The sequence below is a fragment of the Diabrotica undecimpunctata genome, chromosome 4 (assembly GCF_040954645.1).
Source record: "Diabrotica undecimpunctata isolate CICGRU chromosome 4, icDiaUnde3, whole genome shotgun sequence".
In the NCBI taxonomy this organism is placed as follows: Eukaryota; Metazoa; Arthropoda; class Insecta; order Coleoptera; family Chrysomelidae; genus Diabrotica; species Diabrotica undecimpunctata.
The window spans coordinates 28538026-28559272 of record NC_092806.1 but is presented as its reverse complement, the minus strand read 5'-3'; the positions used below and the strand labels follow the sequence as shown (position 1 = coordinate 28559272).

Below are 21247 nucleotides of genomic sequence, written 5' to 3'. Positions count from 1 at the left end.
ATAACAAACCATCATAACGAGCACAGTTGGGCCGACGAAAATCCTCACGCCAAATAACGACTCATCACCAAAGGACTTTCAAAGTTAATGTTTGGGCAGTAATTGTGGATAATCTAATAGGTCAAGTATTTATTCCCAACAATTTAAATGGTGATAATTATTTGCAATTCTTGGCAAACGAGTATTTGGAAGAAGGGAATATTACAATAAGACAAAATATGTGGTTTCTACAAGATAGTGCTCCACCGCAGTACAGTAATGAAGTCCGGAAATACCTTTGCAGGCAGTATACCTTGGCCACCCAGAAGTCCAGGTCTTAACCTCATGGACTTTTGCTTTTGGGGGTTTTGGGGACGAAAAACAATTAAGTGTTAGAATAATTGAAGCTGCAAATCAATTTCGTCAGAAAAATATGATTTTTCAGCGCATTCGGTTTTCCTTTTTTTTTCCGGTTTTTTGAAAAAGTGATAAGAAGCAAAAAAATTTTAAAAATAATGTGTTAAATTAATGATGCGACAAAATTCATTTGATTTGAACGTACTCAAAAGTTTGGGGGATTTAGGGCTGCACACCACCCTTAAAATTTTTCTGTGCGCTTAGATTTTATTGTTTCTTTTTTATGAAAAATATTTTCAGACCAAGAAAGTAACGTGTCTATTTTTATTACAAAATGTCAAGTAGTTTAGGAGATAATGCAAAAAAAAACAAAACAAGGGCTGTAACTTTATTTGTGTACACTTTTGTACAAAGGTAAGTTGGATTCAATCAATTTATTTTTGTCCCCGGAATGCGTGATTTAATTTATGACGTACCTTTTTGAAACACCCAGTATTTTGTGCCAAAACTCAAAATCGAAAATTCAAGTTATAGGTATTGAAGATTAGGCTCCAGTAATGAAAATTGACCGGTGGACGGTCCATAATGACCGGTGGACGGTAGTGATAAATTTTATTGATCTCATGAGTATTGAGAAAAAGAAAATTTTCACCTCTAAAAGGCATTTTCATTTTTGGCGATAGGACATTGATCCAAAGATATAGAATTTTTACCTTTTTGTTTAAACTGATCAACATTTCTTGTTGAAAGCTACATTTCTTGTTAAATCGATATTTAACGTTTTCGTCCCCTCGTCGTGGGCCCAGGGGTAGAGTTTTTTGCATCTCTTTAAGGTCCCAAAATTGACATTTTCAGCAAAATTCTGCATGTTAGTATGATTTTTAAAGGTTCAGTGACAGTTTCGGCTCTGGCGACTGGATTAATATTCAATTAGCAACTTATGAAGCGATTATTTTAGAATTATCGCCGTTATTACTTTAGTTACCTTGGTTTAGTTGAAATTATTTTATTCAGATAAGATATCTAGCAAAATTTTTCGTAAATCGACCTTAAGTGACCTTTGGCTTCACGTATTTGGTAGTTAAAGCGCCAATATTTTGACTTAACTGATAGTGATAACCCATAAACGAAAGATATTCAATAAAAGATCATTTTAATTAACAAAACATATTTATTAAATTATGAGATTTTACATATTCAGTATTAAAACATACTAACGAGGTAAATCAGTCTTTGGAGTTCATACTCTTGAGTATAAACAATGGTATATTTTCTTAATTAATAAAGAATAAAATAATTCATTTAATAATATCATTTGTTTACTACATTATTGATGTAATTTGTGCAGAGAGGCTATCGTACGGTTAAAAAAAATAATGATGGTTAAAAGTTTATACAAATAAATAAAAAAGAAGGAACAACAATTTAACTAGTTAGAAAAAAATTACTGCAATCAATAAAATCCACGTCTATTTAGTTATTTTTATTTGTAGCTTCCATTTTTAGTCTTCTCCATCATACGATATTAATATTTAGCTATATGCATAATATATTGTACATTAAATGCTCTAACCTATCTGTAAGACTACTACTGCATTTTCTTTTCCAGTTTTTTATTGCTCGTTTTATATACTTAGGTACTGAAAAGCAGTAGTGAGATGCATCACTGTTGCCTAAGTCCTTTAGTTACATTAAATCCTCTTGATACCTGTTTAACTTATTTATTTCAGAGACTGAATTGTCAGTGATTTTTTCCACTGTTTTTTTTATTAGTTGATATAATATGAATGTTTTATCTATCTTTGATCTTCCTGCTTGAAATCGATTCTGTTGTGCTACTTCATTGATGTTGTAGTCTACACAATTATGGTGCGCCCGTATAATCGATTTGTAGTACTGCTCCGATATTCCTCTGTAATTGTTGTCCATGTCGGAACACCCGTTTTATGCATTGAAGGAATCCATATGAAGAGTAAGAAGAGTGCAGAAACATAATAAAAATCAGCTGAATAAGAACTAGGCATGGAAGGTAATAAAAGAAGAACGAATGACTGGTTTGCCGAAGAATATGAGGTTATAACAGAAAAAAATGCATATTTACTGACGCAACAGGGACACAAAACTCGACAAGCAAAGGAGGAATGTAAAAAACTAGATAAAGTAGAACAACTAAGAGAGAGGAAAAGAAAATCTAACTAAAGGAGAATAAAACATTAACGGGGTCAAAATCTTTATACACTTAGGGTCCTTACATTACGTTTGTTAACAACATCGCAGAGGAAGTGAAGATTGGAATATTCATTGCCAATAAATGTTACCATGGCTTAATTAGATCAGATTACGTCTCAAGAAAAATAAAATTCCAAATAAAAAAACCTTAATAAAACCGGTACTTACACATGGTTCAGAAATCTGGAAACCTGGAATTAGCAACCTTTGAAACAAATCCTATGACATATAAACAAGGTCACGAAAGAAAATTGGAAATTGACGAAGAAGTCATAACTTTTAACTACAAAATATATCAGAATCCGCACGTTTTATAAGGAAATAAATGAAGAAATCAAGATAAAAAATAAAATACTCAAATAATTGCTGGTAGGAAAAAGAAGAAGAAAAACAAATAGAAAATAATATAATAACCTTAAAAATAATGGAGAAAAAAAGCACGCATCAGATAAGAATAGAGAAGATTCCTGGAACAGACCTATACTCAAAAAGGGTTGTCGAGGCAGTGATGATGAATGGTAATTTTTTTTTTTTTTATTTACTTTATGTTGTGCGACTATATCTTCCCGTATTAACTGATTTTATTCCTTTTCTGACCATTAGCACTGATATTGGTTGACTACGAGAAAGCATTTGATACCATAAGCCAGCAGAAAATGTTGAAAGCATTGAAGAATGCCGAATAGACGATCTCTACACTAACGCAATCAAATATATCTACCAAAATGCCACAACTAGCGTAAGAGTATCTGAACAAGAAACAAATAAATTCTGTATACAGCGAGGAGTACGACAAGGAGACATCGTCTCTCCAAAGCTATTCACGACGCTTTTAGAACATATTTGTAAGAAGGCAGATCTGAACGACCATGGTATCAACATAAATAAAATAAATAGAGAGAAGGTCAGTCATTTAAGATTCGCAGATGACACCGCCCTTATAGCCGATCGTATGAATTGTGCAATAATGGTGTTGGAAAATTTGTATTACGCTTCCTTGGAGGTCGAGTTAAAAAGATTAATATGAACAAGACGCAAATAATGAATAATTTGGTGCCAAATCAAGACAAAGACAGAAAGAGCTAAGGGAAACTTATGTCCAGCAGTGGACACATACAGGTTGATGACGATGATATCTTTTCTACATTGAGGCTAACTGTAAAGCTTGTGATGTTAAGCTTTTCTGAGTTATTTTTTTATTATTCACTTGGTTAGTCTCAAACACTGTAAAGAATAATATAACCGTTGTAACACAATTCTAACAATAAATAATATAAAATAGAGTCTTTACAAAAAGAAATAATTTGGTTTTGCAGTGCTCTATTGCTACTTAATAAAATTTTTATTACATACACCTCTTTGTTTGAGTTCTAGACTAAATATTTTACCATTTTGTGCAATAGTAACATAAAATAACTAAATCTCTGAGCGACTAAATATTTTATAAGAGATCTATTAGTGCTTACATTTATAAAGATAAAAAATATTAGGGTGCCACAAATAAAATTTAACACAAATATAATGGAAATATACCCCCTTTATATAATAACCTATCTGTTTTAATAATTTCTAAATTTGATAAGATGCCTTCCTACTACCTCCACTTAAGATATACTGAATCTCATGAACATTTTTGCCTGTAGTTTCTGGAAGAAACTTGTAAACAAAACAAATTGCTATTATACACCAACCTGTAAAAAATCCAAATGAACCTGATTTACCTATTAGTTGTGTTAACAATCCAAAGTAGTTTGTAATAAAGAACCCTAAAATCCAACACATTGAAGCTGTAGCCGATGATGCGACAGATTTAATATTTCCTGGGAAAAGCTCGCCCATAACTGCCCACGGAAGGGGTCCGAAGCCTAGGCAATAGGTTATGATGTATACAACCAAACTTGCTATAGGTATCCAACCAATATTGGAAACGTCGCTTTGTTTGTCATCTTTAAGGTAAAAGAAGAATGCGAGGAGTCCTTCTGATATAGCCATTCCTATACCCGAAAGTAATAAAAGACACCTTTTACCCCATTTTTCAACGAGAAGGGGGGTGCAACCGCTTGCAATAATTTGAACTACTCCTATAATAATTGTACATATTTCGGGTGCCAAAGTAACACCCGCGTCTGTAAAAAGATCTTGAGTAAAGAATAAGATAATGTTAATTCCAGATAATTGTTGAAAAGCTACCAAACCTATAGATAAAAACAAGGCATTTCGAAGCCCTTTACATTTGAAGATATCAATAAAGCTTCCTTTATCTCGCTGTTCTTTTTCTACCTGTACTTTCATAACCTCCATCTCTTTTTGAACGAAGGATATTTCTCTTCCTCTTAATCTAATCAACGCTTCTAAAGCATCTTTGGTGTTATTAGTTTGAAGAAGATAGTATGGACTATCTGGTATCAATAATAAAAATATTATCATAAAGAGAACAGGAGGAATTACCAAAATAATGTTAAATGTTGCAATGCTTACGAATGGTCCAATGGCATAAGAAAATAATAGTCCTATCACAATAAAAAATTGCATAAATGATCCAAGGGATCCTCTCACATCATCGTCTGATATTTCTCCAATATACATGGGCAACACAGTAAATATTATACCCACTCCAATTCCAGAAAGGAACCGTCCGATATAAAAGATGAATACGGATTTAGCAAATATATTTAAAATATATGTTACTATAAATGGCAACGTTCCAAATAACAATGTTTTCTTCCTTCCGATTTTATCAGCTAAAACCCCTCCTCCTATCGGTCCAATGGCTGCTGCTAGTGGTAAAAACGAACCAATCCAACCCACCTGAGAAGGTGTTATTTCATGCTGTAACGGACTTGTTGTTATATTTTTCAGTTTGGGAATTTCTGGTGACGTCCATCCAAAACCAGTTCCGCAAACAAAAGCAGCAATATTAGCTGAAACAAATACATAGAGTAAAATATTTTATTTTTACATTAAACATAGTGAATTTTGAATATGAAAGAAATGGACAATTTTATTCAAGAAAATACATAACACAAAAAAAGTAAAACTTAGGATATATGTATTCATATTTATAAATTTTAAGCTAAATATTTTAACATGTTGCCTTGAAGCTGTTTCCACTTGAAGATCCTTTTTATGTGGAGATCATCCCATTCTGGGTTTGGTTTTACAGTTTCTAGTGTGACTTCGCTGTTTCCACTACTTTTCTCCATTCTTCTCTCTCTGTCTTCTTCCACTTGTTATCTCCATCTCAGTTTAGGTCTGCCTCTGGTTCTTTTACCTGTCTAATTCTTTGTGCTTTTATTGCTCTGTTTTTGTATTGATCTATGTTTTCTTGACCCATCCATTCTTGTATTTCCTGATTCATCCATTGTCTTGCATCATCTTCGTTTTCCCTTTATGGTCCCAGTATTTTTCTGATAATCTTCCTCTTAAAAACCTTCAATTGCTCTTTGTGTTTCGGCTTATCTTCTTATCTCTAAAACATTTTTTTTTACTTCTATAAAACGCTGTATTTCTCGCTTGAATTCTTCTTTTCATATCTACATCTCACTGTTTTTATGTTTTTAAGTTTGCATATTTTTTCTTTCACTTCTGTATAGTTCAATTCTTCTTCTTCTTTATCTTGTTTCGTGTTCGTTATTGTTTCTCTTTCTTCTTCTTTATCCATTTATTGATATATTTCTTCGAAATACTTTTGCCATTTTTCTGCTTCTATAGCTATATTAGCTGTCTGTTTTTGGTTACCTAGTTGTAAGTATTTGTACAATGGTTTTGAGTCGTGTCTTTCATTTTTTGTTTCTATCTCGTTCATAATTTCTTCTACTATTTGATTTTTTTTCGTTACTTGCAGAAGTAGGTCATATGTTTGCTAATGCGTGTCAAATAGCCCAAACATCAGAAGTAGCCCAAAAACAAGTAAGGAATTTAGCTGACACAAGCAGTTATGGTGTCAATATCTTAAAAAATCTGGATTTATTCATTTCCAGCAGTCTATTAGTGATAAGGTAAAATATCCTAAGTGTGGAAGGAAGCATAAGAGAAAAGGTTGTCCAGTTTCTAGGTGGAAATGTTATAATTGTTCTAAGGTGGGACATGTTATGAAATTATTATTAACAAGAACCGGAATTCATCTACCATAGGTGTTGTAGAAGTGAGTAAAAATAACATTTCGTTGCAGTGTAATGAAGTCAATAAAGACTTGTGGATGTTAAATAATTTAAAAGGTGAAGCTTCAGCACAACCCAAATTACAACTTTTAATAAATGACGAGTTGTTTATTGATTTAGAGGTATATACTGGACAAGGCATTGACAATAATATCTTACAATAAAGTGGACCCAGGAACGCAATTCAGCAATATTGGCAATATTATTTTAAAGTCGTCTACTTTAGAATGTATAACATATATCAGAACCTAAAGATCACGCAGAATCATATCGACCTAATTTGACATCGACAGCATGCAAATTACTAGAAAATACTGTTAACTCCAAGCTCTTGTGGGCTTTAGAAAATTCTAATTTCTTAATTTCTCGAGCAAAATGGTTTTAGAAAAGATCGGTCAACCAAACTACAATTTTTGCTACAAACCAAAAATGCATTGCTATATTTTTTTATTTAGAACGTAAATTTAATAAAGCTTGCAACAGAATATTTTAAGAGGTACATAACAGGTACATAATAGGATCAACAAATGTCCTTTCGTTTCATCGTCAACCATGAAAAAACAAGATCGAGGGAACTATGATTACAAATCAGATGGCGATGTTATTTGTGTCAATTGGAATGACAATGCTCCTGTAATAGTCGCAAGTAATCCCTGTAATTTTGTAGCAACCCCTTTTCCAAATACAACCAGAAGAGTGAAGTCTGAACATAAAAAGAGGTAACTCAACCAAATTTAATAAGAAAATATAACATTGGAATGAGAAATAAAATTTGATGAAAATGAAATGAAAAAGAATGATGATGAAACATAGATAAAAAAAACGGTGGTGGAACTTGTTTGCTCATGCATTGAATTTGGCGGTTCTGGCAGCTTTTCGCTTTTTTCAACATGTTAATGCAAGAAAAAATATAACACACCTTGAGTTTCGCAGAAACGTTGCCCTAGCACTTGCAAAGCAGGATCAGGTCAAAGAAAAAGAAAAGGCGGTCCATCTGCCCCTGTTCTAAGTGACATAAAATTTGACGAAATAAATCACATTTCCAAAGGCACTAACCAAGGGCGTTGTGTTGTGTGCTATAAAAATACTAGACTTCAGAGCAGTAAGTGTAAAAAGCGACTTCATAAAAATAAATGTTTTTCATACACCTAATAAATAATTGTTTTATATTTGTGTACCTCGGAGGTAAAGGACACTATGTCCATTTTTATCGAAATTTAGATTATTGCATTTTTGAATATAACTTTTCTGGCTCTACACATAGGTTAACCATACTATGTCCAGAGACAATTTTACGGCAATTTACCGACTTTTTAATAAACACCAAGTCCACTTCCAGTCAGAGGAAAAACAACACCATGTGGACTTGGTGTTGTTTACCTGTACTATATGTGTGCACCGTCATTTACCATCCGGACATAGTGTTATGTACCCTTCTACAATTCCCGTCATATAGAAATGGTACACTTTTTTTCCCAATGTAACCCAGTGTTCAGACCAGAGATATATAAGAGAGCCTCTCTTACATATCTCTGGTTCAGACTGGAGACAATGGTTCGTGAAACAATTATTCATTGTTGCCATCACAGATAACGGAATTGCACTAAATCTAAATAAAAAAATAACGTTCAAAAATGTGTTTAGATAAATATTATTTTTATTATTAACAACAAAAAACGGTATCTAATACATTTAATAACCAGAGAGACGGTTGAGTTAATGTCCAAAATGTTTGAAGAATTTTTTAATAATGGAGATATGACAAAATACTATTATTTCAGCAGTTTCAAATTATAATACATATATTTAAATTCCAGACTTGTTCACTGTAAAAGTTATTCATTTTGTATTAATTTCAAATTAAATTTTTAATTTTTCCAGTGTGTTTTATTTATTCTAGTACGCCACAACTCAATACAGTTTTGTGCTACACTTTACGAGAAACGAATGACAGCTTTCGATTTGAAATTAAACATAATAATTTAAAGTCATATCTAAATTTTTTATTTTTTAACGTTATTTTTGAATTAAAATATTTTCATAAATTATAATAAAACACGATTCAAGTCCTTCTTTTAGCTGGTTTGTTAGCTGGATATTGATAAAATCTATGAGCCTCTAAGTGGTGAAAGCTCAGAATCGGACGACAATGATATGAGACGTATAAGTAAACCAGCGAAAACAAAGGTAAAAGAGAAAGCTATTATTACTCCTACGATTAGCAATTAGTGGGGCAATAAAAAAAATCTTCTTTAGGACGATTTATCCCTAAGCAGTGATGCAGGCAATTTCAATGAACATAATGAAGTTATTTTAGAAGAAGAGAAAAGTGTTAAAAGAAATGTACAAAATATAACTAAGTGCAAACAAAAAGGTAAAAAACGTGTAGTAATTGAACAAAATTGGGCCTGTAATGTTCGCAAACGAAAAATAGCTGGTGGGAAAGAGTATCTCAGTAAAAGAGGTAAAGACATGCCTGCAAAATGTTAAAGCCTTGCATGTGTCGCATGAAATGCTCTGAAAGATGGCCAGAATAAGAAAGATAAAAAATTTTCAACTTATACTGGACTGAGACAAACGTTTCAGATCTTAAAAAGCAATTTATCTCTTCGATCAAGAAAAAAAGATCTAAATTCTACCAAATCTAAAAATAATACACTACACTACCATTTTACAGTGATCAATCAGCTATTGAAGGTGTGCAAGGTTATGTTTGTAAACACACTTTGTATATCTAATTTAGTGATAGTAAATATGTTGAAAAAAATTGAGCCAGGAGGTTTAATAAAAGCTGATCAAAGAGGTAGACACACGCCAACCAGTAAAACTCCTACCGAAACCCAGTCAAGTAGAGGACATCACTCTTTGGACCAATAACTGCTATGGACAAAATAAAAATATAAGTATTGTTATGTGCTATTTTTGGATACTGCAAATAAAGACGATCACTCAAAAGTTTTTACTGAAAGGGCACATACATATGGAAGCAGACACTGTTCGTGCTTTAATCGAAAGAAAAAGAAAGAATCTCTTCAATTTGGCAATTTTAACACCATGGGACTGGCAACAACCAGTTAGGCAAACATCAGGTAAATACACAGTGCACAATATGGAACTTGCAGATTTCAAAAACTTCAAAACGCTGTTCGATAAGAAATTGTCATCTAATCCTCCTTTTGTAAGTAAAAAAAAATGTTAATAAAGACCTTGTTCTACTGCCAACATGTATTTTCCTACAAGTCCAACAAGAACACATTGGAAAGTTCTTTTATAAGACCGATTTCAATAATCAAAATATGTATGAAGTGGACTTAATGAGGTATCGAAGACAGCAAGTAACGTTTCCAGCCCAATTAAATCAAGTCTCAGTAATCCCATTACCAATCACAAAACAAAAGTACAATGACTTAATTGCATTACTACCTTTTGTTCCGTCAGTTTGTCATGCGTTTATCAAAAGTTAACACATAGCGATGTAGCCGCAAACGATTACCCACAAGAAGATGAAGATGATATGGAGCATCTTTAACACTTTTGAAACTTGTCGTCTATAATTTTACTTAATTATTATAACATTATAATATTTACCTCTAATAAAATAATAGTATAGGCTGTTTAATGTGTTTCTATTGTTTATTTCGTAAAGACCTTAACATGCAATGCCACATTATTTAAAAAAAGTTGTTAGAGGTAAACAACACTATGTCCAACTACACATTTTTAAAAAAATTTTAAATAATGAACGGTAAACCTCAGGCCTATATAACACTTCATGGAATGAAAAACGATTATACACACCACAATAATAATATATTAATCTTGGTTAAATATAAGAAACATTGGAGTATTTACTGATTACAAATTTAAAAAATTTTAAAACTACTCTCCTGAAAAAGTAAAAAAATGGACATAGTGTCCTTTACCTCCGAGGTACCGATTTTATCTTAGTTTTACTTATTTTAGATATTTGTGTTAATAATAAACCTTTTACATGCCAACGTTCCCAAAATGGGAACAACATGGTGAAGACAAAATACAGCAGCAATATTTTTTTTACTTCAAAATCTATTAAAATATGTCAAAATCAAAAGACCTTTTATATATTATCTGTTTATTCTAAATATTTCATAAATCCGCCATTAAAAGGTTAAGTCAAATAGATAAATGTCCTCCTCTGTCTGCATTCTTCTTATATAAAAAACGTGTAAACACCTTGTATACTATGTTTAATTTGAATTGTCATTGTGGAAAAAAACAAAATTAATCTATTTCTAAAATTAAACCCAATCATCTTAGATGAGCAGGATGAATTTCTCTAATGCACCTCCTGAAATAAGTTAACAAGATCAGGGTTAAAGTGATCACAATTAGCCGGAAGGTCACGATTAAATGTTGCTACTGCAATTTGTTTCTAAAATTATTCTGCCTCTTAGGATAATTGGGACAAACTTCAAAGTAGAAGACAATTTTTAAATTGGGGCTTGAATTACTTTATAATGCGGTGTATCCATGTACAAATTAACCAATACTGTGTCAGAAAATGTAATTTTTCAGAAATTAGTAAATATATACGACAGGAAACTTACTATCAATGATAAAGTAGAACCTATTAGAATCATCATTCAGGAAGATGTGAAATAAAATAAATATAACATAAGCAATAATAAAAATAGGGGTTACAGTAAAATTTGCAGATTTTTAAATGTTACTACTAATAAAAAAAGATAAAAATTCAAAATAGTATAGTTAAATCAAGAAAAGTTGAAGCAAATATCAATGCAAGATACAATTTAACGGCCAAAAGACAGATATACGAATGTTATGTTTAAAAGTATTCCTGCATAATATTTATAAATAGAGTAAAATGCTTTTTAAAATATCAATACGATATTGCTTTTCACGTCGGTGCAATAGTGCACCAATGCTATATTTATAATGAGACAAGTGCAGGAGAAATCATAAGAATACAACAAACCGGCATATCTATGTTTCATAGATCTTAATAAGGCATTTGACTCGGTTAAATTAAAGGTCGTTATCCACTTATTGTACGCAAGAGAGATGCCTTTGGGAAAAATCAAAACGATCGAAAATATCTACCAAAAACATACAATAAAAGTAAAAGTAGAAGAAGAACTAATTGACCCTATTGAAGCTGACAATGGGATAAGACAGGAAGATACCCTGAGTCCTCTATTGTTCAACCTGATTATGAATGAAATAATAAAAAAGTAAGAACTAAAAAAGGATACCAAATAGGAAACAAACAACAACCAATTTACTACTACTACTATCTACTATCTCAAAGTGAAGATGATTTACAGCGTATGCTGCATCAATTTAATATAACCGCCAGAAAATGTAACATGTTGATTTCTCTAAAAAAGACAGAATGTATGGTTATAACAGCAAATTTACTAAGATGTAAATTGGAGCTGGAAGGTCAGATAATAGAACAAGTTATGGAGTTTAAATATCTAGGCATTATCTAGCTACGGAAAGCTCGAAACTGAAGTGGAAGATCAAGTGAATAGAGTAAACAGAGCCGCAGGTTGCCTGAATGAAACAATATGGAAAAATAAAAATATCGGGAAAGAAATGAAAGGCAGAATTTACGAAACCATCATCAGACCAATAATGACATACGCGGCAGAAACACGACCTGACACAGAGAGGACAAAAAGGATGTTAGAAAGAGCAGAGACGAAAACATTTAAAAAAATTGGTGGTAAGACACTATATGAGAGAGCTATAAGTATAAATATACGACGTAGATGCAAGGTGATGAATATCAACGACTGGGTAAGAAATAAAAAAGTTGAATGGAATGATCATATAAGCTGAATGACAAAAAATAGTAAAGACGGCAAGAGACGGTTCCTTAATAGGAAGACGATCAGAAGGAAAGCCACGAAACCGAAGGAACTACAACTTACTGCAGGCACATTGAAAAGCAGAGTCATGTCAGTATAAAAAGAATAAGAAAAAGAATATGTTGCTTTTGAAAAGCATTGTTATACACGAGGAATATACACTAATTTTTGGGTAAATCTTGGAATGACTTTTACAAAAAATATTGTTGATGGACCAAGAAATTTAGAAAATAACATTACAACAAAACAAAAAAAAAAGAGAATTAGACTAAGATGGTCAAAAGAGCATAAAGATGGGACTAAGTTGCAATGGGATTCAATACAATGGAGTGATGAGTCCAGATTTGAAATGTATGTTGGAGACAGTAGGAGTGGCGCCATTCGCAGGAAAAATGAAGCTTTCCATCCCAACTGTCTGAAGAAAAAAGTCGAATTTCCTGCATCTGTTATGTTTTGAAGCAGCATGTCGTCTAAAGGTGTGGGAAAGTTACATTTTATCGATAGGATTATAAACACGGACAAATATTTGAATATTTTAGAAGAATCTGTTTTGCGGACTATGGAACACCGTTTAACATCAGCGGCAGATTTTGTCTTCCAAAAGGACGGCGCAGGTTGTCATACCTCAAAAAAGAGTTTAAAATGGATTAAAGACCATGGCATACCACTTCTGAAATGGGTTTCTAACAGTCTCGACTTGTCCATGATAGAGACTTTGTGACGCGAAATGAAAAAAGCTTTGAGAAAACATCCTGCCAGGTCCGTCAACGAATTGAAGGAAAACTTGCAAGAGATATGAAATTCGTTTACATTAGAGTTTTGTCAGAACTTGGTAAAAACTATGGCTCGAAGAATTGTGGATGTCATTAAAAATAAAGGGAATGTAACTCAGTGGTAAACTTTCTTGTTGATATTACTATTATTATCCTGTTTAATCAATAGTTTTCATTACGATACAAAATATTTTCTATAATTAGAAAATTCAAAAATGTTGTTCGGTGCATTAAAACTTCTAAAATTTACGTTGCGCTTTAATTTTTGTTCTCTAAAATTTCATTTTGTTATCAATCTAACGTTGGGCCAACTGATATGGGAAGGAGCTCATATATTATATCTGACCGAGAGCTAATTGCATTGACAATCCAGTTCCAATTGTGTAATAAATAATCGATACACTAAATTAAAAAAAAATTATATACAATTCGTGAATTGAATGTAAACCAAACTTTCTGGCGCAACAATGTAAAATTCCAGTGTCAGTAATTGACCTTTTAACATATTTAAATCATAATAATAATTGTTTAATAATTGCAATTTTTAATATTAGATATTAGTTAGATGTTGCAAAATATAAACGCATGTAATTTGTTTAAAACATGTTCAATGTAAGTACGATTTTAATAAAGAAACATTTTCTACGTTTTCACCGTTATATATTAATGGTCTATATTAGAGCAATTATCACAACATAGACCAGGATAATTGAAATTATCCGAAGAAATTCACGGGTACATGTACCTACGAGTTATTCTTAGTAAATTAAGTTATGACATTACATGATACGTAACACATGCAAGACATTTTCTGTCATTTTTTACTATTAAACAATATTTATAAAAAATTAGGTCCTCGATTAAAGACGGTAGGAAAACGCCGGTGAATTTAATTCACTGCATTTAAGTGTAAATAAAGCATGCAAAACCTTCAAATTGGAGGTTATCAAAAATCAACTTTGTTAACCTGTTGCTTGACAAATTAGAAAAAATGTTTTTTTTTCTAAATAATTGTTAATAACTCTACTTTTGTACTTTTACTAAAACAGCTGCTTTCCTCCATCGTTTCCGTCAATATTGCATTAATTTTTATTCTTTCTTTAATATCGTCATTTATGATTTTTTTCCATTAAGGTATAGTTACCACAACTTCTCCAATATATTATCTTAGTTTCCTGAATCCGTTGTCCTATTTTTTTATTAATGACACTAATTTGGATCCGCATGCAACAGTGCTTCTTATAAAACTATTAAAATTACAGATTTTTGCTTTTTGAACTAATATCTTTCAATGAAACTGAATGCAGCCATTGCATCACGCATCGGTGCGTGGACTTCAAAAGGAGCTTCAAAAAATGACGAATAAGAATGTAGACACCTCTTACAAATACGCCCTAAAACTAAAATTGTCTTTCGATAATAAACTTTGGACATACATTGAGTGATAAGTCATTAAGGGGTCAACATCTGGGAATATATTTTAGATGCCTTGAGATAAAATAATCGTTTAAATCTAGAGTTTCCGATCTGGGAGGCCACTTAATGTTAAAGTTACTTCGAATCAAACAATTAAAAGTCTCTTAATTTAGGTAAGCATGATTTAAATTACTTATAGTTGTAATAAGTTCTAGTTCATTGTTACTCTCATTGTCGGAAACATTGGACACCTGTTCGTTTTTTTTAAATCGCTAACACAACGAGCAAAGTTTACTTCGGGATTTTCCGTCAATAGGGCTGCATCAATCTCTAGGTAGTTCAATAAATTTTCAACTCCATGATCTTCGCAAAAGTTTGACATTGGCAAATCATCTACTAGGTTTTGTAGCTCTAGATTTTCCACAATTTCTCCTCCATTACTATCGTTTTTTAAAAACCGCAACTAATGAAACACTTATGAATTGTTTTGGATGAAACGTCTCTCCATGCTGCCACAATCAAAATTAAGGCGTTAGCAATCATTATGGACTTCTTTAGTTCAGCTGTTGATAAAGAAAATTTTATAGATGATAACATTATTTTCATTAAAAACTTTCTGTACAGGGATTTCAAGTTTTTAATTATTCCTTGGTCTAACGGTTGACAATTTGCTGTAGTATTAGATGGCAAAATATTATCGATATGTTAGATAACTGACTATCCAGATGGGATATTGAGTTGTCTAGAAATAAGAGAATTTTTCTTTTTGACGTTAGATATTTCTGTCAAATCAGTGCAGTCAATCTGTCTTGATATCTCTGATCATCCAGGTCTTCTTGTTATAGTACCTACCAGTCGACGTAGAGTTCATTAACATGAAAATTTTTAAATCATCTAGAATTTTTACTTTTAGCAATCGCCAAAGGTTTTTCTTTTTCCCCATTTAAATTTGCACATAATAATACGGTCAGCCCTTCCTTAGCAGATTTATCCCCAGTGCACTTTTCATTACGAAATGTAAAAGTTTTACTTGGTAAGGCTTGATAATCCAGACCAGTCTCGTCAGCTTTATACATATCTTCTAATAAATAGCCACTTAATAAATTTGGCAGTTTTCTTTGCCACTATGAAACGTCGTCAAGGTTAACATTTGCAGCTTCTCCAGAAATTGCTCCAAATTTATTGTTATGACTTAAGCAAAACTTGTTAAGTCAACCATTGGAAGTTTTTAAACTCAAATTGAGTTCTTTCTCCGCCTCTAAAGCTCTTTTTTTATTATCGGTGCAGGTAATGGAATGTTCTTACTTCTACCTTACAAAACCAATCCCACACTATAGTATGAATGGCAACACCTTCAGTTTTAATCCTCTTTTTGTTTGTTGAACATTTCCACTTTCACAATACCACTTTTTTAAATCAACCTTGAGTTTTTTCTATTTGAAACTTTTCAGGTAAAACTCAAATATAATAATTTTTTTCAGATGCTTCTATCACCGAAAATTTTCTTTTCAAAAATTTTTCTTTTCCAAACTTTCTTTTAGTCGAAGACATTGTTACCTTTAGATTAGAATATCGAAACTTAATTAGAAATATGTACAAGGGATGAATAAATTCTAAAACGGGTTTTTCCAAATCAAACTCGATGTACCTAAGTACCTAGTTTTATGATCATAGGTATCTACTTGTATAATTAGTTTTATGACTACAATAAGTTATGTACATATATGGATTTCCGGAGCCCCAATTTTAATCTTTTAATCGCCTTTACCTGATGTCCGTAGTTTGGAGGTAAAATTACAATAATTTCTTAAAAAAACTGAAGGCAAATTTGGTCTTCCGGATTCGTTGTGAAAAGGATCCGTTGTTCAGAGGTGTTTACCCACATATGAAATGTTCAGTGATCCTAAAACTGTTTTGGTTTATGTAAGAATTTGAAATAGGTTATAACGTAATTTGAGTCCTTTATAAATCTCTGGTTAAGTTTTTGTCAAACTACTATCTATTATTTACCCCAAACGTTCCCGAGAATCCGTCAATGAGGCTTTCGTAATATCCTTTTATTATTACGACCAGCTTATCACCACCTAAAATCATTTTTGTCCGTTTCCGGTCCTAATTTGTTTATATAATGTTAAGTGACTAAGAAAATAGATAGAAAAGTGAAAATAGATAGAAAATCTTTTGCATATTTTATCATATATTAATATACTTAACTCCTAGATACTTGTATCAATGAGTGTCCTGAAACGGGTGTTTTTTTTATCAATTTCCCCGGTCCAACAGTGACACAATTTACACAGTTAATCTAGAAATAGGTAATGGTGGAAAACTTACAAAATTTAAAATGTGTAGCAAGATGTAACTTGCTAAGATAATTTGCCATGATACTAACAATCTGCCTTTAGATTCAGATTACTTATGTAGCACAGATATAAAAATAAAAACATACCCTGAATATGGATATAATAAAAGCTATGTTTATGACAACGCCATACACACAAACACATGTAAATACCAGAGTATAACAGAAAGCTGATAAAAAGCTTTCAGAGATCTCAGCAAATAAAATTAATGAATAAATTAGAGAACAAATATACCTAAGCGATAGTTTAGAAAAATCTATCTGTACTAAAAATAATATAAAAATGTAGATAATGAAAACAATAGTAAAAGAAGAAGGAGATAGAGGTTCTTAACACATGGTAGCAAACAAAAAAATTGTCTAAACCCGATACTATTAATTACAGAAACTCTTGAAATTACAGAAAAAAATTTTCAGATCTCTTGCTTTTATCAATTAAGAACTATTTGTCCAAAAGAAATGTAAGAAAATTAATCATCCAACAATTTTTGATATAAGACTAAACAATTCAAAATGTAAATGACCTTTACAAGACCTCATTATCTGACATGATTATATTAAGCAAAACTAAATATAGAATTAGCTATTTACCTGCACATGCGGCTATATACAAGAAAGTACGATTTGGAGAGCTGGAAGTCATATTGACACGTTAACACCCTAGCCCTAGAGCTTAAACTGAAGATAGTTTGATAGGCCAACACTCACACTACTTTTTGGTTCCCCTCTACCAACTCGACTGCTTCTCGTCTTGTTTGGCTTTTATTTTATTTCCAGAAAATATTATCTTAATGGTCAAATTCACTGATTATATCGTATGATGCAAAGTTGCTTTAATTTTTTTGTCTGGCTTTGTTATTTTGGAAATTACAATAAATTTAAATACAACGGAATATCCAAAGTTTTTCAAATCTAATGATACATTAGCAGGTTTTTGCTATACTGTGTGGTCCAATAATAATTAAGATCGGCAAATATCTTTTACTGGAATTATTATCAAATAGACAAATTCACGTTACAGCTTGCAAAACTTTGGTGTTATATGACAGAATAATTATAATTAACAAGGAAAATTAATTTCCTGTAGTGGGCTGTATACTATAAATATTATATAACAAAAATATTATTAAAAAATCCTTTATAAAAAGGTATATTTATTTAAAAGAATCATTTCGGGCTTCATCACAGAACGTTTTCTACATTACTATTCCATCATCAGTGCTGCTACTAAGTATGCATGTGTGAAGTCACTAAATATACGGGTAAAAACTCTTTAAATGTTGTTAAATTGGTTTTAAATTATACTGTTGCTCATAATATTATAGGATGTTTTAAACATAATTAAGTTTATGTCAACGTAGGACTCCCAACCTGAAGTTGCTGGCCCTGAGACGTAGTCTTTATAAGTACCTACCTGAGACTGAAGCTATATGTAACTGAATGAATTCTTGGTGCTTACGAGTAAAGCTGTCTAAAACAGAGGCTAAATATTGCAATGACATATTCACTGATATTTGTAAAAATCTTATAAAATCGATCCTTTTTATAACCAGGTAATTTATTCGATAAGACTCTAGTACATTATTAAATAGTCCAGGAAATAGTCAATCAACCTTGTCTGTCCACTACTTAGCTCTGACCGATCATCTTTTTTAGGTAGCGAAAGGGGTAGGTTTTTCCAGCTCTGCAGATGAAGAAGTAATAATTCATTGTTCTTAAAAAGGGGTATTTCTTTGGACTTAAGCAACACGAGGTAATTTAAACGCCAATCTAGGTTTCCTAACCCATTGCCTTTCTTTTGTAAAGCTAATTTTTGTGTGTTATAATTGTATATAATTTGTCTCAAAGTTAACGTGCACCATATGGTAGCACCATAAGTTCTCGTAGCTTGAAGAAGAAGAAGAGGAACGTCCCCTTCTTCTTCTTCTTCGTTTTCCTCTTTATAAGCTATTCTGCTTGTTCATTGGCGGATTAAGACCTCTATGAAAGGTTGTCACTCCATCTTTTGCGCGGTCGTCCGATACTTGTTCTGCCTATTGGTGACCTATCTATTTCTTGTAATTGTTCTCAGTACTCTCATCTCTGCTGTTTTCAGTAGCCTTTGTATTGTGGCTGTATCAGATCTTTTTTCTGAGGCTTATATGATTATTGGTCTAACACTGGCTTTATAAATTCTTGACCTCACCTCAGTATTAATGTGCACGTTTCGCCATATAGCGTTATTAAGGCATCCTGTCAGTCTATTTGCTTTTTTTACTTGATCTCTGACTTCTTTGTTTAAGTCTCTATAGCTGGACAGTGTAATTCCAAGGTATTTTATTTCCATTACTTGTTTCTGGGATGAGAATGTCATATTAAATTCTTTTGCTCTTATGTTAAATCTGTAGATCAGTCTTTGCAGAATATCTTAATCTTGGGCTATCAATATTGCGTCGTCTGCATAACAGAGTATTTTCCCTTCTTTCCTTTCTTCTTTGTTTCCAATTCTGTATCCTCTTCATTTGTTAACGGTTTTGATAAATTCATCCATATGAGTCCCCCTGTCTTATTCTGCTGCCTATTTCTATATGTTCTGTAAGTTATCCATCTATTCTGACTTCCATTTTGTTGTTTTCGTAGATATTTTTGATGGTTTTTATAATATTTAGGCGAAGTTCTCTATTATACAGAAGATGGATTACATTCTTGATTCTTACTCTGTCAAATGCTTTCTTTAAATCAATCAGACACAAAAATGATAGCAACTGATTGAAAATTTGCTATTATCAAGTCCTCGTAGACACTTTGTCTCAGGACCAGCAACTTCATGTAGAGTCGTACGTTGTCATGTTATCAAATTCACTGGTAACTTTAACATCTTAATATATAAGATCGAATAATGTAAACTTAATTTTAACCTATAACTTTTAACGGGTTTTTACCCAGATATTTAGTGGCTCAAAACATGTACACCTAGACACTGATGATGAAATATGGATTCCGAAAACGTTTTGTCTTTATGATATAGCCCGATTGGATTTTTTAATTATATAGGATTTTATCTTTTATAAAGGATTTTAATAAATTTTTTTTACTACTTAGTATAAAATGTATATAGACAGATTGTATATATGTATTCGCTCCGTGCGTGACCATGGTAGGGGTACCTTGAAACGATGCCAGCGTGCGTAGCGGCGAAATATGACAAAATTGGACACTATCTTTTTACGCATAAATTTTATCAAAAATGTGTGCAAATACATGTTGCATATTTAGTTGTACTAATAATACCAAAAATAGTAAGTGTAGTTTTTATGAGTTCCCAAAGATTACATATAAATTAGAGAAAAGAAAAAGATGGATCCGTGCTATTAATATGAAAAAGGAAATATCACGTAACCTCATTTTTATGCAATTGAAATATTTAAATAATTTACCTTAAATGATATTTTATAAGGCTTCAAGCTAACTACAGAGTGCCTGATGACTTTAGCTTTTATATCATAACTTTTACTATAACTGTTTTTAATTATATGCTCTTTCACGTGAAAAACTTGATTTGCCTGTACTAGATTTTTAACTTTCCTTTTCCGTTTGTACTTAAAAAAATATATTATGATGAATTTTGAGAAACCCAGTTTTTAATACTACATTTATTTTGTACATAAACTGAAAAAATATAATTAAAAAGTTAATTATTAATAATTGTCAATTTCGCCTGTATTTAACAATGTCAAACATATGTCATTATTGTCGTATATTTAACCTGAAAATTGGTAGGTCCAAAACTGTCAGATGAAGGCGGTAGGTGTCGCGTCAGTCACGCACGGATCGAATATAAATGTAAACATTACATTAAACAATAATTATATTAAAAATAAAACAGACGGCTTAGGTTTGATTTCGTTACGGCGTGCCACCATTCGCTAATAATATGGATATTTCCTGCCTCTTGGCTTCATCAGAGCGAACTCCGATTTATATTCTCATATTATAATAAACTTTGTACCAGTGTCAATGGTTCATAGTTGCCGAGACATTTTAATTTAAATAAAAAAAAATCTTAAATATTGTCAGCAGTTTCATCAATTTTATTCACTCATATTTTATAAAACGTAG

At 31.8% G+C, this 21247-nt stretch overlaps 1 protein-coding gene across 1 annotated transcript; it reads right to left on the bottom strand.

Annotated features, from left to right (window-relative positions):
- Window positions 1–1487: 1487 nt before the first annotated feature.
- Window positions 1488–17899, bottom strand: LOC140439377 (facilitated trehalose transporter Tret1-like). Its single transcript, XM_072529234.1, has 2 exons — window positions 17741–17899; window positions 1488–5486 (listed from the first exon to the last, which is right to left on the bottom strand). The coding sequence occupies exons 1-2, from the start codon at window positions 17790–17792 to the stop codon at window positions 4135–4137; spliced, it is 1404 nt and encodes a 467-aa protein (XP_072385335.1). The 5' UTR covers window positions 17793–17899; the 3' UTR covers window positions 1488–4134.
- Window positions 17900–21247: the final 3348 nt, after the last annotated feature.

Coding starts and splice junctions, on each gene's coding strand:
- LOC140439377 (XM_072529234.1), bottom strand. CDS start 17,792: ATGACTTCCAGCTCTCCAAATCGTACTTTCTTGTATATAGCCGCATGT. Junction 5,487..17,740: donor GTATATAGCCGCATGTGCAG/GTAAATAGCTAA, acceptor TATTTGTTTCAG/CTAATATTGCTGCTTTTGTT.